This window comes from Neoarius graeffei, chromosome 25 (assembly GCF_027579695.1).
Source record: "Neoarius graeffei isolate fNeoGra1 chromosome 25, fNeoGra1.pri, whole genome shotgun sequence".
Classification (NCBI taxonomy): Eukaryota; Metazoa; Chordata; class Actinopteri; order Siluriformes; family Ariidae; genus Neoarius; species Neoarius graeffei.
Genome location: NC_083593.1, coordinates 41,616,524 through 41,640,433, shown reverse-complemented (window position 1 = coordinate 41,640,433; position 23,910 = coordinate 41,616,524). Strand labels below are relative to the sequence as shown.

Below are 23,910 nucleotides of genomic sequence, written 5' to 3'. Positions count from 1 at the left end.
TGAACAGAAGTGAGGAATTTCAAACTGAATTCACGGTTTTTATACTCAAATGTGAGCTGACAACCAGGACGTCTTTGACAAGTCAGAAATTAATCAAGCATAATATTTGAAAATTGAGACTATTTTTTTTTACTTAGGAATGCAAGTAAATAACTATAATTTGGCATTTTAATAAAAAATAACACTGTACTTTGCTATTTTTAAAAAAAAACAGTAAATTAAAAAAATTCAGATAACAACACTAATTTTATTTTAGCATTAAAAATGTCATTTCAGTTCAAGAATATGCACATACTGGTGGATTAACCATTTCAGAAACATAAAAAACTACTTTGGTGATCACCATTACTGTATATTTATGGTTGCTGTGGCATAAACCTTAAATCAGGTGGTGGTCTAATAAATTTGTTAAGCACTGTATGTGATATGGAGCTCCTCAGATCAATACAATCAGTAACTGGAAACCAAGAATTGAATTTTATATGCAAAGATCCTTTCTAGGTTCTTTTAAAAATCATTTAACGTTACCAGTCCCTTATTTAGAACTGCAGTAAAGAGGGAAAACCTATTTTCTCATCTCATTATCTCTAGCCGCTTAATCCTTCTACAGGGTCGCAGGCAAGCTGGAGCCTATCCCAGCTGACCACAGGCGAAAGGCGGGGTACACCCTGGACAAGTCGCCAGGTCATCACAGGGCTGACACATAGACACAGACAACCATTCACACTCACATTCACACCTACGCTCAATTTAGAGTCACCAGTTAACCTAACCTGCATGTCTTTGGGGGAAACCGGAGCACCCGGAGGAAACCCACGCGGACACGGGGAGAACATGCAAACTCCACACAGAAAGGCCCTCGCCGGCCCCAGGGCTCGAACCCAGGACCTTCTTGCTGTGAGGCGACAGCGCTAACCACTACACCACCGTGCCGCCCCGGAAAACCTATTTTCATTATTATTATTATTATTATTACTATTATGGGCGGCACGGTGGTGTAGTGGTTAGCGCTGTCGCCTCATAGCAAGAAGGTCCGGGTTCGAGCCCCGTGGCTGGCGAGGGCCTTTCTGTGCGGAGTTTGCATGTTCTCCCCGTGTCCGCGTGGGTTTCCTCCGGGTGCTCCGGTTTCCCCCACAGTCCAAAGACATGCAGGTTAGGTTAACTGGTGACTCTAAATTGAGCGTAGGTGTGAATGTGAGTGTGAATGGTTGTCTGTGTCTATGTGTCAGCCCTGTGATGACCTGGCGACTTGTCCAGGGTGTACCCCGCCTTTCGCCCGTAGTCAGCTGGGATAGGCTCCAGCTTGCCTGCGACCCTGTAGAAGGATAAAGCGGCTAGAGATAATGAGATGAGATGAAATTGGGGAAAAAGAAGTCAAACTCAAACTCGCATTTTCAATAAGAGTCCACAAGAGGGCGCAGGTACACTATAGGCTCTGATCTCTACATCAGTCGAATGACGTATATTATAGGGTCATGTGACCCTGACAACCAAGATGGCGGCGGGGCAACAGTGGGTGTTAGTAGAGATGGTGCAGGCTTTTTACGAGGTTAGTACAGAAATATAGTGCGATATTGTTTTTAAAACGACTTTACGGTTTGTGTGTTTATTCTGCTGAAACCGTGGCGGGTTGGTGTCTCTTTTAAACGAAGAATTATAATCTAGTTTGTTGCCTAGATAATACAGGAAGTAAAGCCAGGTTGCCAAATAGGTAATGGTTGCATCCTGAATTAGACATTACCCCATATGTAGTGCACTATATAGGGTGTAGAAGTAATTCTTTCATAGAGTATGAAGTGCACTAATATAGGGGATAAGTAGCCATTTAGGTTTAAGGCTTTAACAGTTAAAATGGATTTCTTAGTTTTCTCTAGAAGGATATATTTTTTTAAATTGCTTGTTGAAACTGTTTTTTTTTTCTCTCCCAATGACTTGTAATATAAAAAGAAATTCAGGACGTTTCAGGAAATTTAAAAACCCTGAACACACCAGTTTAAAGGGTTTTGAATTTCTTGTGGAATTTCCTGTGGAATTTTCAGTTTGCAGAATTTGCAAAATTTTTATGGCATTTTTGAGTTTGCATTTACTTTTACCTCATACAGTTAACCTTTTTACACCACGAATGCAGAGACTAAGTCATTTTTTTTCCCAAATGGGAATCATTTTTTGTTTTCCCCAAGCTTTTTGAAGTAAAAGTTTATAAGTATTCCATAAACACTGAATTTTAATGCATGAGTTCTTCTTCTTTCAGCCGTTCCTGTTAGGAGTCGCCACAGCGGATAATGTCCCTCCATCTCCTCCTGTCGTCTATCTTTTTCTGTAGCACCAATCGTCCTCATATCCTCCTTCACTACATCCATAAATCTCATCTTTGGTCTTCCTTTTTTCCGTCTACCTGGCAACTCCATCTCCAGTGTTCTTTTCCCAATATGCCCTGGATCGCTCCTCAGTACCTGTCCAAACAATCTCAATATCGCCTGTCTCACTTTATCTCTGAGCCGTCCTACATGTCCTGTCCCTTTAATGTTTTTGTTTCTAAATCAGTCATTGGGGTTGCACAAGCCAGTGCATTCTTAGTGCTGGTTTGAAGCCCAGATAAATCGAGAGGGTTGCGTCAGGAAGGGCGTCCGGCGTAAAACTCATGCCAAACAAACTATGTGGATGATGATGATGATGATAATGCATGACATGACTATATTTTCATTGATGATTTTAAAAAAAAAGTTTGTGTTTTACACTACATAAAATGCTTCTCATGTTAAAGTTGAATAATCAGGTATAATTGAACCTCCAGCATCCTGTTTTCTGCTCCTAGGCACCAGCATATCATTTGATCTTAGAAGGAATCCTGATATTGTGGATAATCAGACTGTTGTTCTCAAAAACATATAAGCTGCAAGAGAGATATGATCTCACTGACAAGGTAATGAGCTCCTAAACATTCTTTCATGTCTTTCTGAGAAGCAATTTTACTGTTTGTTCATTTTTGCTGTTGATCTTGTGAGGTATTGTGAATCATTAGTGTATATGCGGTAAGATATCTAGAAAGTCAATAAGATAAGAATGACCAATTACATTACGATATAAGTCATAGATCAGATATTCTAGTAGAACTCAAAAGACACGGGTTTTTCGAAATCTCATTTCATCAAGAAGATAAAAGATCAGGGGCGGCACGGTGGTGTAGTGGTTAGCGCTGTCGCCTCACAGCAAGAAGGTCCTGGGTTCGAGCCCCGGGGCCGGCGAGGGCCCTTCTGTGTGGAGTTTGCATGTTCTCCCCGTGTCCGCGTGGGTTTCCTCCGGGTGCTCCGGTTTCCCCCACAGTCCAAAGACATGCAGGTTAGGTTAACTGGTGACTCTAAATTGACCGTAGGTGTGAATGTGAGTGTGAATGGTTGTCTGTGTCTATGTGTCAGCCCTGTGATGACCTGGCGACTTGTCCAGGGTGTACCCCGCCTTTCGCCCGTAGTCAGCTGGGATAGGCTCCAGCTTGCCTGCGACCCTGTAGAACAGGATAAAGCGGCTAGAGATAATGAGATGAGATAAAAGATCATATTTGCACTGTACTAAGCTTGAGTGTATTTCCTTGAACAAGATATCTGCATTAACAGTCAGTCATTAACATACATTACAATAATCATATAATAACGATTATTACTTTTGATAACATTAAACTACAATCAGTTGTCTAGCACAATATTATACATGGTTAATTTCTACATGTATGTTGTCCTTCTTAACTATTTATGTTTGTGCTGTTAGTGTTAATTAATTCCTGCTGAGTTTGTATAACTTTAGGTTTATGAATAAAACGCTCTACCTTGACAGAATATATTTTTCAAATAATAAACCACCAAACCTAAAAAGAGGAAAATACCCAGTGATATCAAAGTATAATTCAGTAATTGTTCGTGCCGAACTCATTTTTGACCAAAATGACAGACGGAGCCTTTTATATCAGTGCAGTTGTAAACACTTGAAAATTAAATAAAAATGAATCTGACCCTTTAAAGTACATGGAAGAATAGGTGGGAATAAAATCCTAGAAGAGGATAAGGATATCTCTGTGAGTTTTAGTCCAATCTAAATCTGTCCTGCAAATAAATATTTACAGTCTGGGCATTCCTTTGATAGAAGTCGCCTTTTACCTACTGTAAAAGATTTAGTCGTATCCTGTGAGAAGGGAGTTTTCATGCCATTTCTTAAAACCACGAAAGGAAATACACTTTTTTTTTTAAAAATAAATTATCTCCTGCCCAAACCAAACTACAACCCTGATTCCAAAAAAGTTGGGACAAAGTACAAATTGTAAATTTAAAAATGGAATGCAATAATTTACAAATCTCAAAAACTGATATTGTATTCACAATAGAACATAGACAACATATCAAATGTCAAAAGTGAGACATTTTGAAATTTCATGCCAAATATTGGCTCATTTGAAATTTCATGACAGCAACACATCTCAAAAAAGTTGGGACAGGGGCAATAAGAGGCTGGAAAAGTTAAAGGTACAAAAAGGAACAGCTGGTGGACCAAATTGCAACTCATTAGGTCAACTGGCAATAGGTCATTAACATGACTGGGTATAAAAAGAGCATCTTGGAGTGGCAGCGGCTCTCAGAAGTAAAGATGGGAAGAGGATCACCAATCCCCCTAATTCTGCACCGACAAATAGTGGAACAATATCAGAAAGGAGTTCGACAGTGTAAAATTGCAAAGAGTTTGAACATATCATCATCTACAGTGCATAATATCATCAAAAGATTCAGAGGATCTGGAAGAATCTCTGTGCGTAAGGGTCAAGGCCGGAAAACCATACTAGGTGCCCGTGATCTTCGGGCCCTTAGACGGCACTGCATCACATACAGGCATGCTTCTGTATTGGAAATCACAAAATGGGCTCAGGAATATTTCCAGAGAACATTATCTGTGAACACAATTCGCCGTGCCATCCGCTGTTGCCAGCTAAAAATTTATAGTTCAAAGAAGAAGCCGTATCTAAACACGATCCAGAAGCGCAGATGTCTTCTCTGGGCCAAGGCTCATTTAAAATGGACTGTGGCAAAGTGGAAAACTGTTCTGTGGTCAGACGAATCAAAATTTGAAGTTCTTTATGGAAATCGGGGACGCCGTGTCATTCAGACTAAAGAGGAGAAGGACGACCCAAGTTGTTATCAGCGCTCAGTTCAGAAGCCTGCATCTCTGATGGTATGGGGTTGCATTAGTGCGTGTGGCATGGGCAGCTTACACATCTGGAAAGACACCATCAATGCTGAAAGGTATATCCAGGTTCTAGAGCAACATATGCTCCCATCCAGACGACGTCTCTTTCAGGGAAGACCTTGCATTTTCCAACATGACAATGCTAAACCACATACTGCATCAATTACAGCATCATGGCTGCGTAGAAGAAGGGTCCGGGTACTGAACTGGCCAGCCTGCAGTCCAGATCTTTCACCCATAGAAAACATTTGGCGCATCATAAAACGGAAGATACGACAAAAAAGACCTAAGACAGTTGAGCAACTAGAATCCTACATTAGACAAGAATGGGTTAACATTCCTATCCCTAAACTTGAGCAACTTGTCTCCTCAGTCCCCAGACGTTTACAGACTGTTGTAAAGAGAAAAGGGGATGTCTCACAGTGGTAAACATGGCCTTGTCCCAACTTTTTTGAGATGCGTTGTTGTCATGAAATTTAAAATCACCTAATTTTTCTCTTTAAATGAAACATTTTCTCAGTTTAAACATCTGATATGTCATCTATGTTCTATTCTGAATAAAATATGGAATTTTGAAACTTCCACATCATTGCATTCCGTTTTTATTTACAATTAGTACTTTGTCCCAACTTTTTTGGAATCGGGGTTGTAAATATCAGCCGATTAAATTTCTGAATAACAAAGTATAAATAATGCTCAAATGGACTTCTAATGCTTCTGGTGTTTATAGATAAGCTGTGGTGTTCCCAGTATAGATAGAGTTCAAGGTCAATGTGTAACTTGTGCAGATGTAAACCCTATCCTCAGGGCACCACGCGCTCACGCATGCATTCACACCCGGGGTGATTTTTATTAGTTACTCCTTGTTTTGTTTTTTTTATTAAGGCATTAGTGAGGTCTGGCACTGCTGTTGGGCAAGGAGGCCTGGGGTACAGGCTGTGTTCCAGTTCATCCCGAGTAGGGTTGAGATCAGGGCTCTGTTCAGGACAGTCACAGTTCACAAAATACAGACGAGTCATGGAATATGGATTCACGGAAAATAATACAAAGTGCGGATCTTTTATTCACGGATATGTGATATTTTCAGTGAAATATCAATAGTAAATGAATAAAGTAAACATATAAATGCAGGTAAGATATTTTAAGTATGAACTTTGGCAGTCCAAACATTTGTTTTAGACTTCTTAATTTGTTTTATCCGTGATGCATCATCCATATGAAATCCGTAACCAATCCATAATATATTGAAACGTCCATGACGAATCCATAAATTATTAACATCCGTATAAAATACAGAGTGGTTACAGATTTTAATATAATTTTTTAGTTATAATTTAACTGTGACCATCTGCGACCCAATCCCTACTTTCTACATCGGTCTTTGGGTGAAATACATAAACTTCACCCCCTTTTGGCAAAAATGGCATTTCAGAGTTGTGTTCTCTGTATATTATTAGACGTTCAGTGTCTCTTATCGAAAGACTCATCTGCCGATTAGTTAGTATTGGCTTGACTTTATTTGGCGCTTCTATCTCCATTATGTAGCTACCATCGGCAGATAATGTCACCATGGAGACCATCTTTGTGACATCCTTGTCATGGTTCCGTATATTTGTAGCAATGTCCGTAAAATAAACCATCCATGATGCATCATCTGTATGAAATCCGTAACCAATCCAGAATATACTGAAACGTCCGTGACCAGTCCGTAAATTACTAGTATCCGTATTAAAATCCGTAACCGCGTCATGTTTTGTATCCTTTATTATTATATTTTCGTAATTTATAGTCCGTGACCCATCTGTATTTTGTCAACCACCCAGGACAGTCAAGTTCTTCCACGCAAGCTATCTCATTATCTCTAGCCGCTTTATCCTTCTACAGGGTCGCAGGCAAGCTGGAGCCTATCCCAGCTGACTACGGGCGAAAGGCGGGGTACACCCTGGACAAGTCGCCAGGTCATCACAGGGCTGACACATAGACACAGACAACCATTCACACTCACATTCACACCTACGGTCAATTTAGAGTCACCAGTTAACCTAACCTGCATGTCTTTGGACTGTGGGGGAAACCTGAGCACCCGGAGGAAACCCACGCGGACACGGGGAGAACATGCAAACTCCGCACAGAAAGGCCCTCGCCGGCCACGGGGCTCGAACCCGGACCTTCTTGCTGTGAGGTGACAGCGCTAACCACTACACCACCGTGCCGCCCCACGCAAGCTATGTCTTTATAAATGTTGCTTTATGCACAGAGGCATTGTCATGCTGGAACAGGTTTGGGCTTCTTAGTTCAAGTGAAAGGAAGTCTTAATCTGCAGCGTGCAAAGACAAACTATACAAATCTGTGCTTCCAGCTTTGGGGAAGATCCACATATGGGTGTGAAATTCAGGTGTCCTCAAACATTCAGCCATATAGTACATGTCTGAAAAACCTCACCTGCTTGAAAAGCTTATACAGCCAAAGTTAAAAATCTCCCTTGTGCAATGGTCTCACATGAAAATGGCTGTGAATATTGTAGGAAAAAGAGGAGTTAATTGAAGAATGGCAGCCAGAGCCTCTGGTTCCTCCTGTGTTGAAAGATCAACCGTATCTAAATTACGACGTTGTGACTGGGTAAGCTGGCCTCAAACACCTTCCATTTGGGTTCACTGGTACTATTATTATTAGTTCTGACATGACTGATTGCAGCAGCTCTATCGACTCCAAGCCGAAAGAATAATTCATACACGCTGCAGTTCGACTTGCTGCTAATAACAGTGTTTTTCTTTTACAGCTCTCCAAGCCACAAAATGATTGTTAATGGGAAAGAGTGCATTAACTTTGCCTCGTTTAACTTCTTGGGCCTGCTCGATAATGCACGTGTTAAGGTTTGTACCATTGAGAATGCAGGCATTAGCCTAATTGCTTTTCCAGCCGCCTTAAAATTCAGACTGTAGCCAGCTCTGATTGCAGACTGGTGCTCGGAGGCAGCTGTTTTAGTGCTCAGTGTATTTTAACTGTATTAATGAATTTCATAGCAGAACATGATCATTTTATCAGTGCTGTTTATTTATTACTAGAGCATGAAATCATGCACTGCAAAAGGGTTTCAGTGCTTTTGATGAGTATCATAAAAATGGAATTTAGAGTATCGGGGAATTCACAGATTAGGTTGGGAGAAACTGTGACACGGCTCTGTTTGTTTGTTTATTGAAAAACTTTTCTATTTCAGCAAAAGGCACTTGCATCTCTTAGGAAGTATGGCGTGGGTACATGTGGCCCAAGAGGCTTCTATGGAACGTTTGGTGGGTGATATTTCTTTCCACAAACTTGTATATCTTTCGAAGCAATGGATGCTCGTTCAAGCTTTCAGCCCATGCCATCACCATCCCTTCTTTTTAGATGTTCACCTGGAGTTAGAGGAGCGCTTGGCTAAGTTTATGAGAACAGAGGAGGCTATCATCTACTCTTATGGCTTTGCAACCATAGCCAGTGCCATTCCTGCGTACTCCAAGAGAGGCGACATTGTATTTGTGTAAGTGCTTGCATATTTTCCGCTTGTCTCTTCTCAGCCAGAGGGCTTGCTGTTGCAACCGTGTTTCTGTAGTTTGTTGACAGCGTTCTCTTTCTGTTATTCTCCAGATGCACCAATCTCTGATTACACAAGTATAAAACTTATTGTTTGCTCTTTGTGATCATGTTTCCACAGGGATGAAGCAGCATGTTTTGCAATCCAGAAGGGCCTGCAGGCTTCCCGGAGCTTCATTAAATACTTCAAGCACAACGACATGGAGGATCTAGAGCGACTGTTAAAGGAGCAGGAGCTGGAAGACCAGAAGGTGGGGAAAGAGTCATGCACGTACACCGACCAGCCATAACATTTTGACCACTGACAAATGAAGTGAATAACATTGATGCGGTCATTACAGTGGCACCTGTCAAGAGGTGGGATATATTAGGTAGCAAGAGAACAGTCAGTTCTTGAAGTTGATGTGTTGGAAGCAGGAAAAATGGGCAAGCGTAAGGATCTGAACGACTTTGACAAGGGCCAAATTGTGATGGCTAGATGACTGGGTTTGAGCATCTCCAAAATGGCACGTCTTGTGGGGTGTTCCCAGTATTCAATGGTTAGAACCGACCAAAAGTGTTCCATGCTTTTTTTTTTTGGTTGGCCTAGTGGTTAGCGTGTCCACCTCTCGATCGGGAGATTGCAAGTTCTACTCACGGTCGGGTCATACCAAAGACCATCATAAAAATGGTACCTACTGCCATCTGTCAAGGCACGCTGCAATACAGATGTGAGTGGGGAGTCAAACTCTCTCGTGGTTACCAGAGGACTAGCCCCCCACTGTAACCTTAACTATGTAATAGGCGAGAGGCCAAGGGCTACGGAAACAGGGATCGGCGCCACCCTATGCGCCACATGGCGCGGGAAGGACCTTGATTTGAAAAGTGTTCCAAGGAAGGACAACCGGCGACAGAGTCATGAGTGTCGAAGGCTTATTGATCCGCACAGGGCACAAAGGCTAGCCCATATGGTCCAATCCCACAGAAGAGCTCCTGTAGCACAAACTGCTGAAAAAGTTAATGCTGGTGAAAACAGAAAGGTGTCAGCAATTACTTTTTTTTTTTTCCCCAGCAACTTGTGCTACAGTAGCTCTTCTGTGTGATTGGGCCAAATGGGCTAGCCTTCAACACCCATGATCTTGTCGCCGGTTCACCAGTTGTCCTTCCTTGGACCACTTTTGGTCGGTACTAACCACTGCATACCAGGAACACCCCACAAGATGTGACATTTTGGAGATGCTCAGATCCTTACGCTTGCCCATTTTTCCTGCTTCCAACACATCAACTTCGAGAACTGACTGTTCTCTTGCTGCCTTGTATATCCCACCCCTTGATATTGTAATGAGATGATCAGTGTTATTCACTTCACCAGTCAGTGGTCATAATGTTATGGCTAATCGGTGTACTTTCACATGCATGCATGCTATCGGAGGAAATATAGTGCCTTCAGTACAAAGGTGTGGAATATACAGAACTATAGTAGAACAAGAGCCATGAACAATCCTACAGTTTTATGACCATATTTGTCCTCTTTAGGCAGATGGAATTTACCTCTGTTTTTGCTAAATTTGCTCCTTAACCGGTTTGATCTTTGTTGGAAGATAGACTAGACAAGGTTAAAATTTTAATTACAAAAACCCCCACTGAATTTTAGTGATGTATGTTTAGTTTCTGAAAGTTGAGCTGTTAAAATATGCTGTAAGCATTATTTTGGTCAAAACCCAATATTTCATTTTCTGTCGCCGGAATGACTTCCAGTGAGTTTTCCCAGATCTCCACAAATAATATCTGCAAAAGAACGCAGTGATGTTTCAGGATCCTCTCACTAATTAATCTTTTCTGATGTGTATGTTGTCAGAACCCACGCAAGGCCAGAGTCACCAGAAAATTCATTGTTGTGGAAGGCCTGTATGTGAACACTGCAGACATCTGCCCTCTTCCACAACTGGTGAGAAAACACACCACACTCCTGAGGACATTTATTTATTTATTTATTTAAAACAGGATTAGACTGAACTTCAGGGGGGTGATGTTAATACTATTTGAATTATTATAATCGCCAATATCTTTTCTTGGTTTTTAAATAGTTAGCAATCGAATGCTGTGTAACTGTTGTATAGAATGATGCGTACACTACCGTTCAAAAGTTTGGGGTCACCCAGACAATTTTGTGTTTTCCATGAAAAGTCACACTTTTATTTCCCACCATAAGTTGTAAAATGAATAGAAAATATAGTCAAGACATTTTTCTGGCCATTTTGAGCATTTAATCGACCCCACAAATGTGATGCTCCAGAAACTCAATCTGCTCAAAGGAAGGTCAGTTTTATAGCTTCTCTACAGGGTCTCCGCGGATCCTTAAAAAGTCTTATTTTTAATATGTGTTTTTTAAGGTCTTAAAAAGCATTATATTTCGCTATTTTTTGAGCTATGGTATTAAATTTCACATGGGAGGTATTAAATTTCATCCGGGTAGCCTACGGTAAATGAAAAAAAAAAAAAACATATGTCTGGATTTTTTTTTCCGCGCTAACGTTATTTATTCAACCAGCGTCGTTTGTTATCAAGATGCTGAACAAGTAGCACAAGAGCCGTTGTGTGTCTAGCACTAGTTCTAATAGCGCAGGAACCACGCCACTGGGGGCAGTGTGTTCTTTTATCCATGTAGTAGACAGTGATGGGAATAACGGCGTTAGAAATAAACGGCGTTACTAACGGCGTTACTTTTTTTAGTAACGAGTAATCTAACTAATTACTTTTTACATCGTTAAAACGCCGTTCCCGTTACTTACAATAAAATACTATGCGTTACTTTATTAAAGCTGTTCTCATCTGGCGCGCTGCTCGCTCAGCCTTTCTTTACTCTGCTTTCGTGTGGGGCGGGGAGACGCGAGACAACGGCACAGTAAGCCAATCAGAGTAGATTTGGACAACATACGTAGGTAGGCCACGCCTACTGCACTACTGCGCGCTCTTTCAATCGGAAGACCCAGCGATGGCGAGCGGTCAGCCCAGCACTGCGCTTTCACACTGGAAATACAGCCAGGACTTTTCATTACTTGAAATAAAAGGCAAGAGTGTTTACGTGCAATGCACATTATGTCGAGGAACAAAGCGTTTGTCCTCGTCAGTGGCCAGTAATTAGTAACAATTTTAATAACTACAGAAATATATTACATTTGATAGATGTCTTATCTCACATTGTCCCACAAAAATATTAATATAGTGTAGATAACATTACTAATTGGTTCTGTTAAGTGTCCATTTCAGTCATTAAACACATTTAACATTCACTTTTATTATGATTACACTAATTGAATTTGATTTTTTTTTTTGAGGGGGAACAAAATGTAACGGAATAATTACTTTCTCTGGTAATTAGTTACTTTTATGACAAAGTAACTCCGTTACTAACTCAGTTACTTTTTGGGAAAAGTAACTATAACTAATTACTTTTTGAAAGTAACGTGCCCAACACTGGTAGTAGAACCATTGAGAGTAGAGCAGACGAGGAAGAAGTGGTTGAACTTGAACATGAACGGAGATGGGGAAGTGTAAGTTTAGTAACAAGTGGCTTGAGGAGCCAAAATACAAAAGTTGGCTAACAACAGCAACTTCAGAATATGAAGCGAGATGTAAGGTATGTCAGAAAGACATCAAGTTAACAACAATGGGCTGTAAAGCCCTTGACGCTCACTCGAAAGGGGAAAAGCATATGCGCTATGCTGCTAGTCGGGCAACAACAGTCCCCAGAGGCAGTTCGATCAGTAGTCAAACTTCCTTGCTTCCTCACTGTTTGTTCATGGCAGTACCCTACTATTAAAATATTGAGAAAGCAGTTAATGTTCTGTTTTGTTAACTGAAGATCAATTTGTTTCCTCACTGTTTGTTTACAGCAGTACCCTACTATTAAAATATCGAGAAGGCAGCTAATGTTCTGTTTTGTAAACTGAAGATGCACATTTTTTATAAAAAAAAAATGCTTTGAACTTAACCTAGAGTGTGCCTTTTTTTTTTTTTTTTTTTACACTGTACGTATTTGTTCCGCGGTAGTGGTCTTATTTTTTATACTCGGTGGTCTTAAAATGGTCTTAAAAAGTATTATTTTTGCTGGTCAGAAATGTGCAGAGACCCTGCTCTAAAGAGCTAAACTGTTTTCAGCTGTGCTAACATGATTGTACAAGGGTTTTCTAATCATCCATTAGCCTTCTGAGGCAATGAGCAAACACATTGTACCATTAGAACACTGGAGTGAGAGTTGCTGGAAATGGGCCGCTATACACCTATGGAGATATTGCACCAAAAACCAGACATTTGCAGCTAGAATAGTCATTTACCACATTAGCAATGTATAGAGTGTACAGTGGTGGGCAAAAGTTTACATACCCCAACAGAATGTTTCGTTTCTTGCCTATTTCTAAGAGAAATTGAATGATAATACACAAAAACCTTTATTTCACTTGTGGTTAATGGTTGGCTGAAGCTATTTATTGCATTCATTACTGTGTTTACTCTTTGAAAACCATGAAAACAACAAAAACTACCTAAATGACCCTGATCAAAAGTTTACATACCCCTGTGAATTGGCCTGAAAACCTGTACACAATTTGACATAAACAGGACTGAATGGCAATTAAAGGCAACTACCTTCACCTGTGATCTGTTTGCTTCTAATTAGTGGGTGAAAATAAAAGTCAGTAAATTGCTGGACTTTTGAGAGAACCTTTTATCCCTCATCCAGTGCTGCGCGTCATCTTTGAGATTGAGCCATTGGAAAATCAAAGGAATTGTCAAAGGACCTGCGTGAAAAGGTAGTTGAACTTTATAAATCAGGGAAGGGATATAAGAAAATATCAAAGCAATTAAAAATGTGAGTCAGCACTGTTCAAACAATAATCAAGAAGTGGAAAGTCAGGGGCTCTGTAGACACCAAAGCCTGTTCAGGTAGACCAAGAAAAATTTCACCCACCACTGCTAGAAGAATACAAATCTTCTGGCAAAAAGTTGTGTGGAGTGATGAGACCAAAATTGAACTTTTTGGGCACAACACTAAACGCTACATCTGGCGAGGAATCAACAAGGCCTATGATGAAAAGTACACCATTCCCACAGTGAAACATGGTGGTGGATCTCTGATGTTTTCGGGATGTGTGAACTACAAAGGCACTGGAAATTTGGTAAGAGTTGATGGCAGGATGAATGCAGTCACTTATCAAAAAATACTGGAGGAAAATCTACACGCCTCAGCCCGGAAGCTGCACATAGGACGAACTTGGACATTCCAGCACGACAATGATCCAAAACACAAGGCCAAATCAACTTGTCAGTGGCTACAACAGCATAAAGTGAAGGTCTTAGAGTGGCCATCTCAGTCTCCTGACCTCAACATTATTGAGCCACTCTGGGGAGACCTCAAACGTGCAGTCCATACAAGGCAGCCGCAGACTTTACAGGAACTGGAGGCTTTTTGCCAAGAAGAATGGGCAGCTTTACCATCTGAAAAGATAAAGAGACTCATTGACAACTATCACAAAAGACTTCAAGCTGTTATTGATGTTAAAGGGGGAAATGCACAGTATTAAGAATTGGGGTATGTAAACTTTTGATCAGGGTCATTTGTGTAGTTTTTTTGTTGCCATAATGGTTTAAAGAGTTAACATTTTCTTGACAATAAATGGCTTCAGCCACCCATTAACCACAAGTGAAATAAAGGTTTTTGTGTATTATCATTCAATTTCTCTTAGAAATAGCCAAGAAACAAAACATTCTGTTGGGGTATGTAAACTTTTGCCCACCACTGTATTTCTGATTAGTTTAAAGTGATCTTCATTGAAAAGAACAGTGCTTTTCTTTCAAAAATAAGGACATTTCAAAGTGACCCCAAACTTTTGAACGGTAGTGTAACTAGTAAAATTACTCTTACTGGGTGTATGTTCGTTTCCATTTCCAGGTGAAGCTGAAATACAAGTATAAAGTACGCATCTTTTTGGAAGAAAGCTTGTCTTTCGGTGTGCTAGGAGAGCATGGCCGGGGCGTCACTGAACACTTTGGTGTGAATGTAAGTCACAGTCATGAGGAGAAAAGACTGTTCCTCTCAATCTCTATCATTCCTAAAAATGAGTGAAGGATGTTTAAGTTTCCAGCTGGATGAAAAATATTGTTTCTAACGTAGTTAAACAAAATGATAAAATGCAGTTGTGTATTTGTCCTAACACACAGCATTGCCTTGAATGTTGTGCAAAGGTTATAGAAAAGCAATAGGAGGTCTCTGTGATTTTGAAAACTATTTCTGAATCAGCTATGACTGCGTCATTTTGATAATTTGTGTGTAATAAAGTGTAGCAGCTGTGTGTCTCTTAAAGGTCCCATGGCATGGTGGTTTGTTGATGCTTTAAACGGGCTCGTGGAGGCTTCCGGATGTTATATCCGCAGCCTTTCTCGAAATGAACCCTCGGCACGTAAATATAGCCTCCTGGGAGAAAGCCCCATTTCAGCGCTTTTCCCAGTGCGTCGTTTTGCTAATGAGAAGCAGGAGGCGGGGAAGGGTAGAGGGTGGGGGCGGGCCATGGGGGGAGGGGCTTGACCAAGCTGCACGTGCACACATACTCGCTGCTATCAGCGCCTGTAGCCACGCTGCTAAGACAAAACCCCGTTCTCCCTCGGACTCCTTTCGTAAACTCAACGTGACACAGAACAGAGAGTGAGTGTGTTCGGAGTGGTAGTTTACGAACGTATAATACCCTAGGCTTGAACACGCACTCCATAACCAAAGAGGATAGAAGCAGCAACTACAGCAACATATCGCTTATCCAACAGAAGACATGCATTGCGGAGCAATAGTCAAACATAAGCTCATAAGTTACAGTCAATTTCCAGACTAAACTCAGTTTAACAGAGCATGCTGCATGCTCTGTAGTTTTGTAGTGCAGATTACCTGGCTAACTGCAGGAAGCGGTTAGCTGCACAGCTAATGTAGCCATTGCTAGGCTAACGCACCGATTTTAAAACACGGCAAAACGACCAGTTATACACTTACTTGTTCGGTGTTTGTTGCTGATGCGGCAGGGATGCTTGGTACGGACCCAGGCTTCAGTGACAGTTGATGTGCAAAACCTGCCCTGTACTGTCCCAAGTTGTGGAAACATTCCTCAGGAAAATGCTTCCGACAAACATACTTAGGTAGACTCGATGGCGTATTATTGGAGTAAATAAAATTAAGCCACTGCGTCTTCAGGGACTCTCCCGTCGGCAGTAAAAACAGACTCTTTTCTGTGTTGTCACATCCATGTACAGCGCAATTTCCATGTTTTGCTCGCTTAGGTGATGCCATGTTGTGTCCTCTGTGGTCTCCTCACTACAACTGGGCGGGGCAATCCATACAGTGGGTGGGAATCCAGAGGGGGGGCGTGGGGATCATCTCCCTTGCTGACGTAGTAAAGGGAAGAGCTTATCAACGTGCCGTTTTGACGCGCCATTCTCAAATGTTGGGCATAGTTTGGTTTACACATTATGAAATTTCTAGCCACTGGGGTGACTTAAGAAGGTCAGAGGAACTCATTTTAACGTTAAAAAACCTCAGAAAGTGAAAATTTCATGCCATGGGACCTTTAAATACATTATAAAATAAAGAGAAAGAGCCTGTTTGGGGGGGATGGGGTTTGATCTTCCGTCACATGGAATTGGTTTGGAGTGATTGAGATGAACTGTTAACAAGGTATTTAAATCATTAAGGGGGGAGTTGCTGTTTGTACTTTGTTGGTTTTGTGAGAGTTAAGATGATGGTTCAAAAGAATCCTTGTGTGATTCATTGACACAGTTTCTAAACGACTATAAATTGTTTGATTTAAAGGTAAACCAGAAGGTCTTTATGCAGTCATTCTTCGACTGAATTTCCTTTAAAATGTCTGTCATTTTTTTCAGAGATGAAAATGGGGAGATATGAAACATAGTCAGGGGTCTGCGATTTTATTTCTTTAATTATTTTCCATTTAGAAATCATAACCCACCATTACTCCAGTTATTGAGTTTTTATAGTGGGTTTAATCCAAACCTCAATAACTCAGAAACATGTCAGCCTTGGCCCTAATGTGTTCTGTCAGTGGAAAGTTCAGGAATACAAAACTCTATGGTTCCAATAAATAGCCAAAATGGTATGTTGCACATTTAGATGAACGTTTGAAAGTTCTGTACTGAAGGGGTCCATGGAATTTAAGTTACAGTTAATGCAAAATTAATGAATGAATGCAAAATGTTTCTTCTTCATTACACTGTACAACCCACTCTGAAATGTCATTGTTAGGCATGTTAGTATTTAATGGTATTTCTAAAGTATTTTAGTAACGTTGTGCCTTTTTTTTTTTTTTTTTTGCCTCTACATCCAGATAGATGATATTGACCTCATAAGTGCCAACATGGAGAACGCAGTGGCTTCCATAGGTGGATTCTGCTGTGGACGATCATTTGTAATTGATCATCAGGTATCCGAGACCCTTCCAATGCTTGATAATCCTCTCTCTCTGCAAATAATCTGTCTTAATTATGCGTGTAGTTAATTTTGATTTTGGATCTGCGAGCGATCTGAATCAGTTTGTGCAGTAAATCTGTAAATTTTGAAGTATGGTCTTTGGATCATTTGAATGATCAAAAGCAATGGATATAACTGGATACATGTGTGCTTTTGAAATGTAAACCAAGCTAAATGCAAAATGACCCATCTCTGAAGTATCTGTTATATGCAGTCCAGATTTTTGGCAGAGAGAACCCCTTGATCACAGTGACTGTTGGACAAACTATTTGAGAAACATTTTCTGGCTTTGAATTGAAATAATTCTTGGACACCTTTAGGCAGAATCCTTTATTTGGACATTGAGCAGTCACAGTACATTTCTCACTGATCGGTCGTGTGTGTGTGTGTGTGCGCTAGCGTCTGTCTGGACAGGGCTACTGTTTCTCAGCCTCTCTTCCACCCATGTTGGCTACTGCTGCTATTGAGGCCCTCAACATCATGGAGGAGGATCCAGGTAAAACCACACACATGCACACAGCGCTCTAGTATTAGACCCCCCCCCACCCCAAAAAAAAAATCCTATAGTTCATCTTTCTTTATTTAACAAAGCAAACAAAAGCTGTTAAAAAGCACAATATCAGAAAGGAGGAGCAGTCAGTAGATTAATGAGAGGTTTTGTTAACCATCAGATTACTGGGTCTATTCCATGAGACAATTTTGAACTGGAAAGACTTCAAACAAAAAGAGAGACTGATATCTTCCTGATTTAGACCATATGTTGAGGCCCATATAAAAGCTACAAAATATTTTTAACCTTTAAGAACTGAAAAGGGACTCCTAAGAGTGCAGGCCTAACTCTGGTTTTGATACAAACCCAGTACTGTGCAAAACATGCAAAGAAACACTGTCGACGCAAAGATGTCTTCAAAAATAATGAATGCAAGTGTTTCTAAATAAAAAAAAAAACCTATACATAGCAGTAAAGAGATGATTAAAGAAAGTCAGTGTTTGGTATGATGCCCCTTTGCTTTAAAAAAAAAAAAGTCTCCGATACAATTGGTGCAGGTTTATAAGGAAATGAGTTGTAGGTTTTAGAGACACAGTTCTTCTGGAGACTTTCACACTTGCTTCTTAATTTTGCAGCAAAACCCAGCAGCCTTCATTATGTTTTTGTCTGAAAAGTGTCTCTTGTGTAATATGCTGCTTTCTATACTGACACACATATTTTTCTGTAACGTTTAATTCTGTGCTGGAAGACTAATGTTTGGAAATTGAAAATGTCTTGGTGGTGGTCCTTCGTTGCCGAAGAAGACTGTCTGTGTTCTCATCACGGGGGATGGGACCTCATATCGCTCCTGAGACCAAATGCTGAGGCCCACAGACACCCACACTTTGTACATCGGTGGTCCGTTGTCAGGACTACTGTGGATGCCGTCCTGTGGCGTCTGACCCTTGCAGCGTTGAGGCGCTGCCTCCTATCCCCTTCGAAAGATGTAGTCGCTCGGGATATGACTGCCCTCCAAGCTGTTCTATCAGCAGCCAGTGACCCCAGTTGGGATGGTTGGATGCCGCACCATTTGAAGTTGTTTTTTAGCATGTCCTTGTATCTCAGCTTGGGCCTTCCTCTTTTCCATATGCCCAGCTTCAATTCCCCATACATTAGTTGTCTGGGGATACGGTTGTCAGACATTCTAATAACATGGCCGGTCCAGCGAAGTTGGGACTTCAGCAGAATTGCTTCAACACTTGTGCATTAGGCTAAGTCGAACACCTCCTGGTTGGTGACTCTGTCCTGCCAAGAAATCGAAAATGTCTTGGTACTGACTTGGTAATGGAGTCATAAAATATCATGAAATAAAAATCTAGAACGTCTGTTAATAAATGGTGCATGAACCTTTTGCACAGTACTGTGCGTTCTGAAACGATTTGATTTACATAGACCTGTCTATTATGAAAGATGCATCAATAGTTCAGTATTTAACATTCTGCATGAATGATGGGAAGGTTGTTTAAATTTAAGGATCGTCGGTGGACTCCTGAGCAGGACAGTTTAAAGTCTGTCTTGCGTGTGAATTGGGTTTCAGGATCCTGAAGGACCTTGAAGTGCTTGCATATTAATTTGTAGACTTACCAGAGTAAGATTTGTGCTAAATTTGATTATTAATGGGTGGTGCAGTGGTTGGCACTGTCGCCTCACAGCATGAAGGTTCTGGGTTTAAACCCCGTGGCCGACTGGGGCCTTTCTGTGTGGAGTTTGCATGTTCTCCTCGTGCCTGTAAACATATCTGTGAAGAAACTCAGTCGTCCAGGTACATAGTAATCTGTGGTTGGTTGAAGAGAGCAACTGGACTCTGGACTAGTTGCTCTCTTCAACCAAGGCCCAATCCCAATTCTAATTTCTACCCCTACCCCTTCCCCTCCCCCTTGGCCCTTCCCCTTGAAACTGAGCTACAAGGGATAGGGCTTGAAATTCAACCCTTACGTATTGGGATAGCGCTTCAACGATCGCATACGTCATCGCGTACCTCCGTCAGCGTTTACGTTAGCAAAACGCGACCAAATGCGTCATTGGCTGCGACCAGCCGCTACAGTCAGAGGCAGAACCAGAAATCTCTGCTGGCAGGGTGTGATTTGTTAACTAACACCACTGAATGGGATATCTTTGGCGCTTCGTGCACCACATCCGACAGAATGAGGTGTCAGAACACTCATGTAAACAATAAAAGCCAGAATAACAGAACAAAACGTACACAGTCAAGCAACCGAAAACAATACTCACTCCCAAAGCTTTTTAGCAGCAGCTTGGATTTCAGAAATCGCTGCTCATTCTCAGCTCGAAAGCGAATCAAGCGGCGTGTTTCCTCTGGATAACAACTTAAAACACATAAATAATGGAGAAAATACATTTATGACAATCTTTCGCCGCGGGAACCGCCATCTTTCTGAAATCCGCATGAAATCTCGCTGAAATCCGCATGGCATTGTGGGAAATCACTCAAACCCCTTCGTTCGGAGTCAGCTCCAGGAAAATCTCCGTTTGGAGGCGTACAGAAGCCCTACCCCTCCGCGTTAACTGGGATTGGGATACCCCTACCCCTTCACGTGAACGCGCAAAATGGAGGGGAAGGGCCAAGGGGTTGGTCCAAGGGGTGAAATGGGATTCGGCCCAAGAGTCCAGTTGCTCTCTTCAACCAACCACAGATTACTATGTACCTGGACGACTGAGTTTCTTCACAGATATGTTTCTACGCACTTTGGGATGAGTTCCCTTCGACTGGTGCGGGAGTATGAGAGGACTTCCAGAAAACTGGCAGACATCTTAGCCAGAGAGGATCGTTCATTTTTGTCAACCTGGAACGACCATCATTGAACAGAGGTGGGTGTCTATGACATCTTGTCAGCCGCCTACAATGCAGCCATCAGCATTCTGATTCGGATTCTATGATGATCCATGAGAGGATAAATACTGGATACTCCCTAGTAGTCAGACAGAACTGAGGATGCCTTTCGGAGGAGAGGTGAAACGTTTTCAAGAATCATCAAACAAGTCCAGTTGCTCTCTTCAACCAACCACAGATCATGCCTGTAAAGGTGCTCTGGTTTCTTCCCACAGTCCAAAGACATGCTGATTAGGTCAACTGGCTACTCTAAATCGCCCATAGGTGTGAATGGTTATTTGTCTGTGTGTTAGCCCTGTGGTAGAGTAGTGACCTGTCCAGGGTGTACCCCACCTCTGGCTCCAGCTTCCCCTGCAACCCTGATGGATAAGCAGTATAGATGGATTATTAGTTGGATTAATTTTGTAATTAAATTCTGAGTTAATGTTTTTTCTTTTTTAGCTTAAACTTCTTTCATTGACATGTTAGTCTCTCTTCTGGTTGCGTAGCAGTTTCCTACATACAGTGCCTGCTTTTCCGACTACCTGCTGATCCTGGTGCCATTGAGGTTTAACTCTTGCATTATCTCATCCGAAAGAAAGCAACGCAGCGGTTCTTAGTCTTTAAGTTGGTCCAGCTGTCTCACCACCTCAGCTGTACACTGCTCAAATGGAGCACTTGCCTGTGACGTCACAGCCGATCCAGATTGTGACAGACGCCATCTTGTCGGTCAAACGCCATTTTCCGCCTTCTACTTCTGGTTCTACTTCTGCTTCTACCTTTTCTTCTGGAAAACCCTACTATATACAATTCTACTACAACGGCTGCGGCTACAAGCTCTCCCTACCTGTGCACGTTTTTTATGTTTTTTGTGTGTATTTTTGCGTGTTGTTCGTCTGTACCGGACTTCAATATCCACTACAACCGTATGGACTTACTGGACATTGGTTTCCAGCAGAAAATGACAGTTTGTAGCGATTTCCATCGCATGCACAACATTCCGGACGAGATAGCGAGACCAGCGGGGTCTCCATGGATTGTTATCGGAAGCAAAGCGAAGGAGGCGGTGTTGGGAGCAGAAGCAAAAGCGAGGCTGCAGAGCCGGCCTGTTGACTAAGCTCAGAAAACAGCCACTCAAACCTCCACTGCCAAGCTTCTATCTCTCCAACGCCAGATCCATGGTAAACAAGACGGACGATTTGGAATTACAGCTGGAATTACAGCTGGAATTACCTTATTCTATTCTGTAATCGGCTGGTCAGTGCTATACTCAATACTTAAGTGACTTACCCATCCAATGAGGATTATTTTCTTGTTTACAAGATGCCACATCTGAGTTGCTGACAAATCCTGAATTTCTGTAAAGATAACTGTCCAGAGATTTATAAGCACGCAGTGCTTCACCACTGAACAGCGAGGGAAAGTTGATGAGGTAATTATACACGTCCGGGTATTCCGCTGGCGGTTCAATATCCACTGACACGGTCGTGAAAACTCCGTCCGGAAAGCCATAAGGGTCACTAATCTGTAGATAGTTTATTTTAGACATATATCTAGTTATCTGCTCATTAGAAAAATGAGCCGTGCAGTCCGTCGATTGAAATTGATCCATTCTGTACATGAGTGCAGCAGTATTCAGCTGTGTTTTTTACCGACAAGATGGTGGCTGTGTACTTTCCGGTCACGTGACTGCAAGATCTCTATAGATCAGCTTTCAAAGCGTCGTCTTTCACTCTCACATCACCATCAGCACCATTGTCCTCGTTTTCTTGTAGATTGCTAACTAGTCGAGTCGAATCTTTGCCGTACTTACTTACTTGGTCCTCTTTGTCCCGGGCAGGACATAAGGCATCAACAAGGCATCTCCATTTGTTCCTGTCGTTTGCAGAATGTTGTGCCTCACCCATGTCCTTCAGTGCATGCATGATGGTGCTCGTGCATGATGGTGCTCTTCCATGTGGTTTTCGGGCGTCCTTGCTTCCTTTTTCCAGGTGGTGTCCACTTCAGTGCAATATTTGGGGTACGCGACTGGTCCATTCTGAGGACGTGTCCTAGCCATCGCATCCGGCGGCGCTTGATCGCAATGGTGATGTCCTGGCTGCCGGTTGTCTGGTAGAGCTCTGTGTTTGAGACTTTCATTGGCCAGAAAATGCGGCAGATTCTCCTGAGGCATCCGGTGTGGAATACGCTGAGCTTTTTCGTGCCGCTCTTGGTCACCCTCCAGCACTCAGAGCCATACAGCAAAACTGGTGTACAGCCTGAGTTTTGTAGTGGTGCTGTACTGCCTGGATTCCCAGATTGGCTTGAGTCTGGTGAAGGAATCTCTGGCTTTGCTGAGTCTAGCTTGTATGTCATTCTGTGCCGCATTGTCTGAGCTAACAACACTTCCAAGATAAGTGAAGTCACTGACCTGTTCTAGAGGAGCGCTGTTTACAGTGACCCATGTTTCACATCTGGTGTTTACGCTCATGACTTTGGTCTTGGAAGTGCTGATGGTTAGCCCCACTTGCAACCATATGTGCAACCCATATTTGCAGCTATGAATCCTGTATTTGCTGTCTCGGTTATTTTGGCACGGAGTTTTTCATTAATATGATGTTGAACGTCGCTGGAAAATGATTGAGAAAAGAAGTTTTGTTTTTAGGAGCAAACAGCAAAACCTGGCTGTGATCCCTTATTATGCCTCCGCCACCGTAAGGTGCAGGAGGCATTATGTTTTTGGGTTGTCCGTCTGTCCGTGCGTGCGTGCGTCCGTCCCGCAACCTTGTGAACGCGATATCTCAAAGTCTAATGAAAGGAATTTCATCAAACTTTCACCATTTGTGCGCTTTGGGACAAACATGAACTGATTAGATTTTGAGATCAAAAGGTCTAAGGTCAAGGTCACTGTGAGGTCAAATATCTGTCCAAAAACCTTGTGAACACAACGTCTCCAAGGCTAATACAAGTAATTTCACCAGGTCAAGATTACTGTGAGGTCAAATGTCCATCCCCAAATCACAACTTAATAAGGCGTGTAGTCTACCGGGTGGAGGCATCCCTATCGACACCGTTGGCGTCGAGTTCTATCTAGTTTTGAGTTTTTGTTTAATTTGGTTAAACATCATTGTAACTGCACTAGCAATGTTCTTTTGGTTTAGGGTTATTTCAGCATGACTGGTAACTGCTAAATTCTCCCAAGAATGAAAATAAGGGCATCAACTAACACAGCACCAGGATCACTTTAAGCACTGGAAGTTTTCAGTAGTG

General features: G+C 41.9%; 1 protein-coding gene across 1 annotated transcript in view; it reads left to right on the top strand.

Moving 5' to 3' along the window:
• Window positions 1-1,475: 1,475 nt before the first annotated feature.
• sptlc1 (serine palmitoyltransferase, long chain base subunit 1) overlaps window positions 1,476-23,910 on the top strand; it is a 33,918-nt gene continuing 11,483 nt past the window's right edge. Inside the window, exons 1-11 of the mRNA XM_060909076.1 lie at window positions 1,476-1,549; window positions 2,816-2,923; window positions 7,751-7,845; window positions 8,006-8,099; window positions 8,444-8,516; window positions 8,614-8,746; window positions 8,921-9,050; window positions 10,637-10,726; window positions 14,729-14,836; window positions 17,160-17,255; window positions 17,702-17,798. Of these exons, the coding sequence (XP_060765059.1) occupies window positions 1,496-1,549; window positions 2,816-2,923; window positions 7,751-7,845; window positions 8,006-8,099; window positions 8,444-8,516; window positions 8,614-8,746; window positions 8,921-9,050; window positions 10,637-10,726; window positions 14,729-14,836; window positions 17,160-17,255; window positions 17,702-17,798 (1,078 nt within the window). The 5' untranslated portion in view covers window positions 1,476-1,495. The remainder of the gene's footprint in view (window positions 1,550-2,815; window positions 2,924-7,750; window positions 7,846-8,005; window positions 8,100-8,443; window positions 8,517-8,613; window positions 8,747-8,920; window positions 9,051-10,636; window positions 10,727-14,728; window positions 14,837-17,159; window positions 17,256-17,701; window positions 17,799-23,910) is intronic.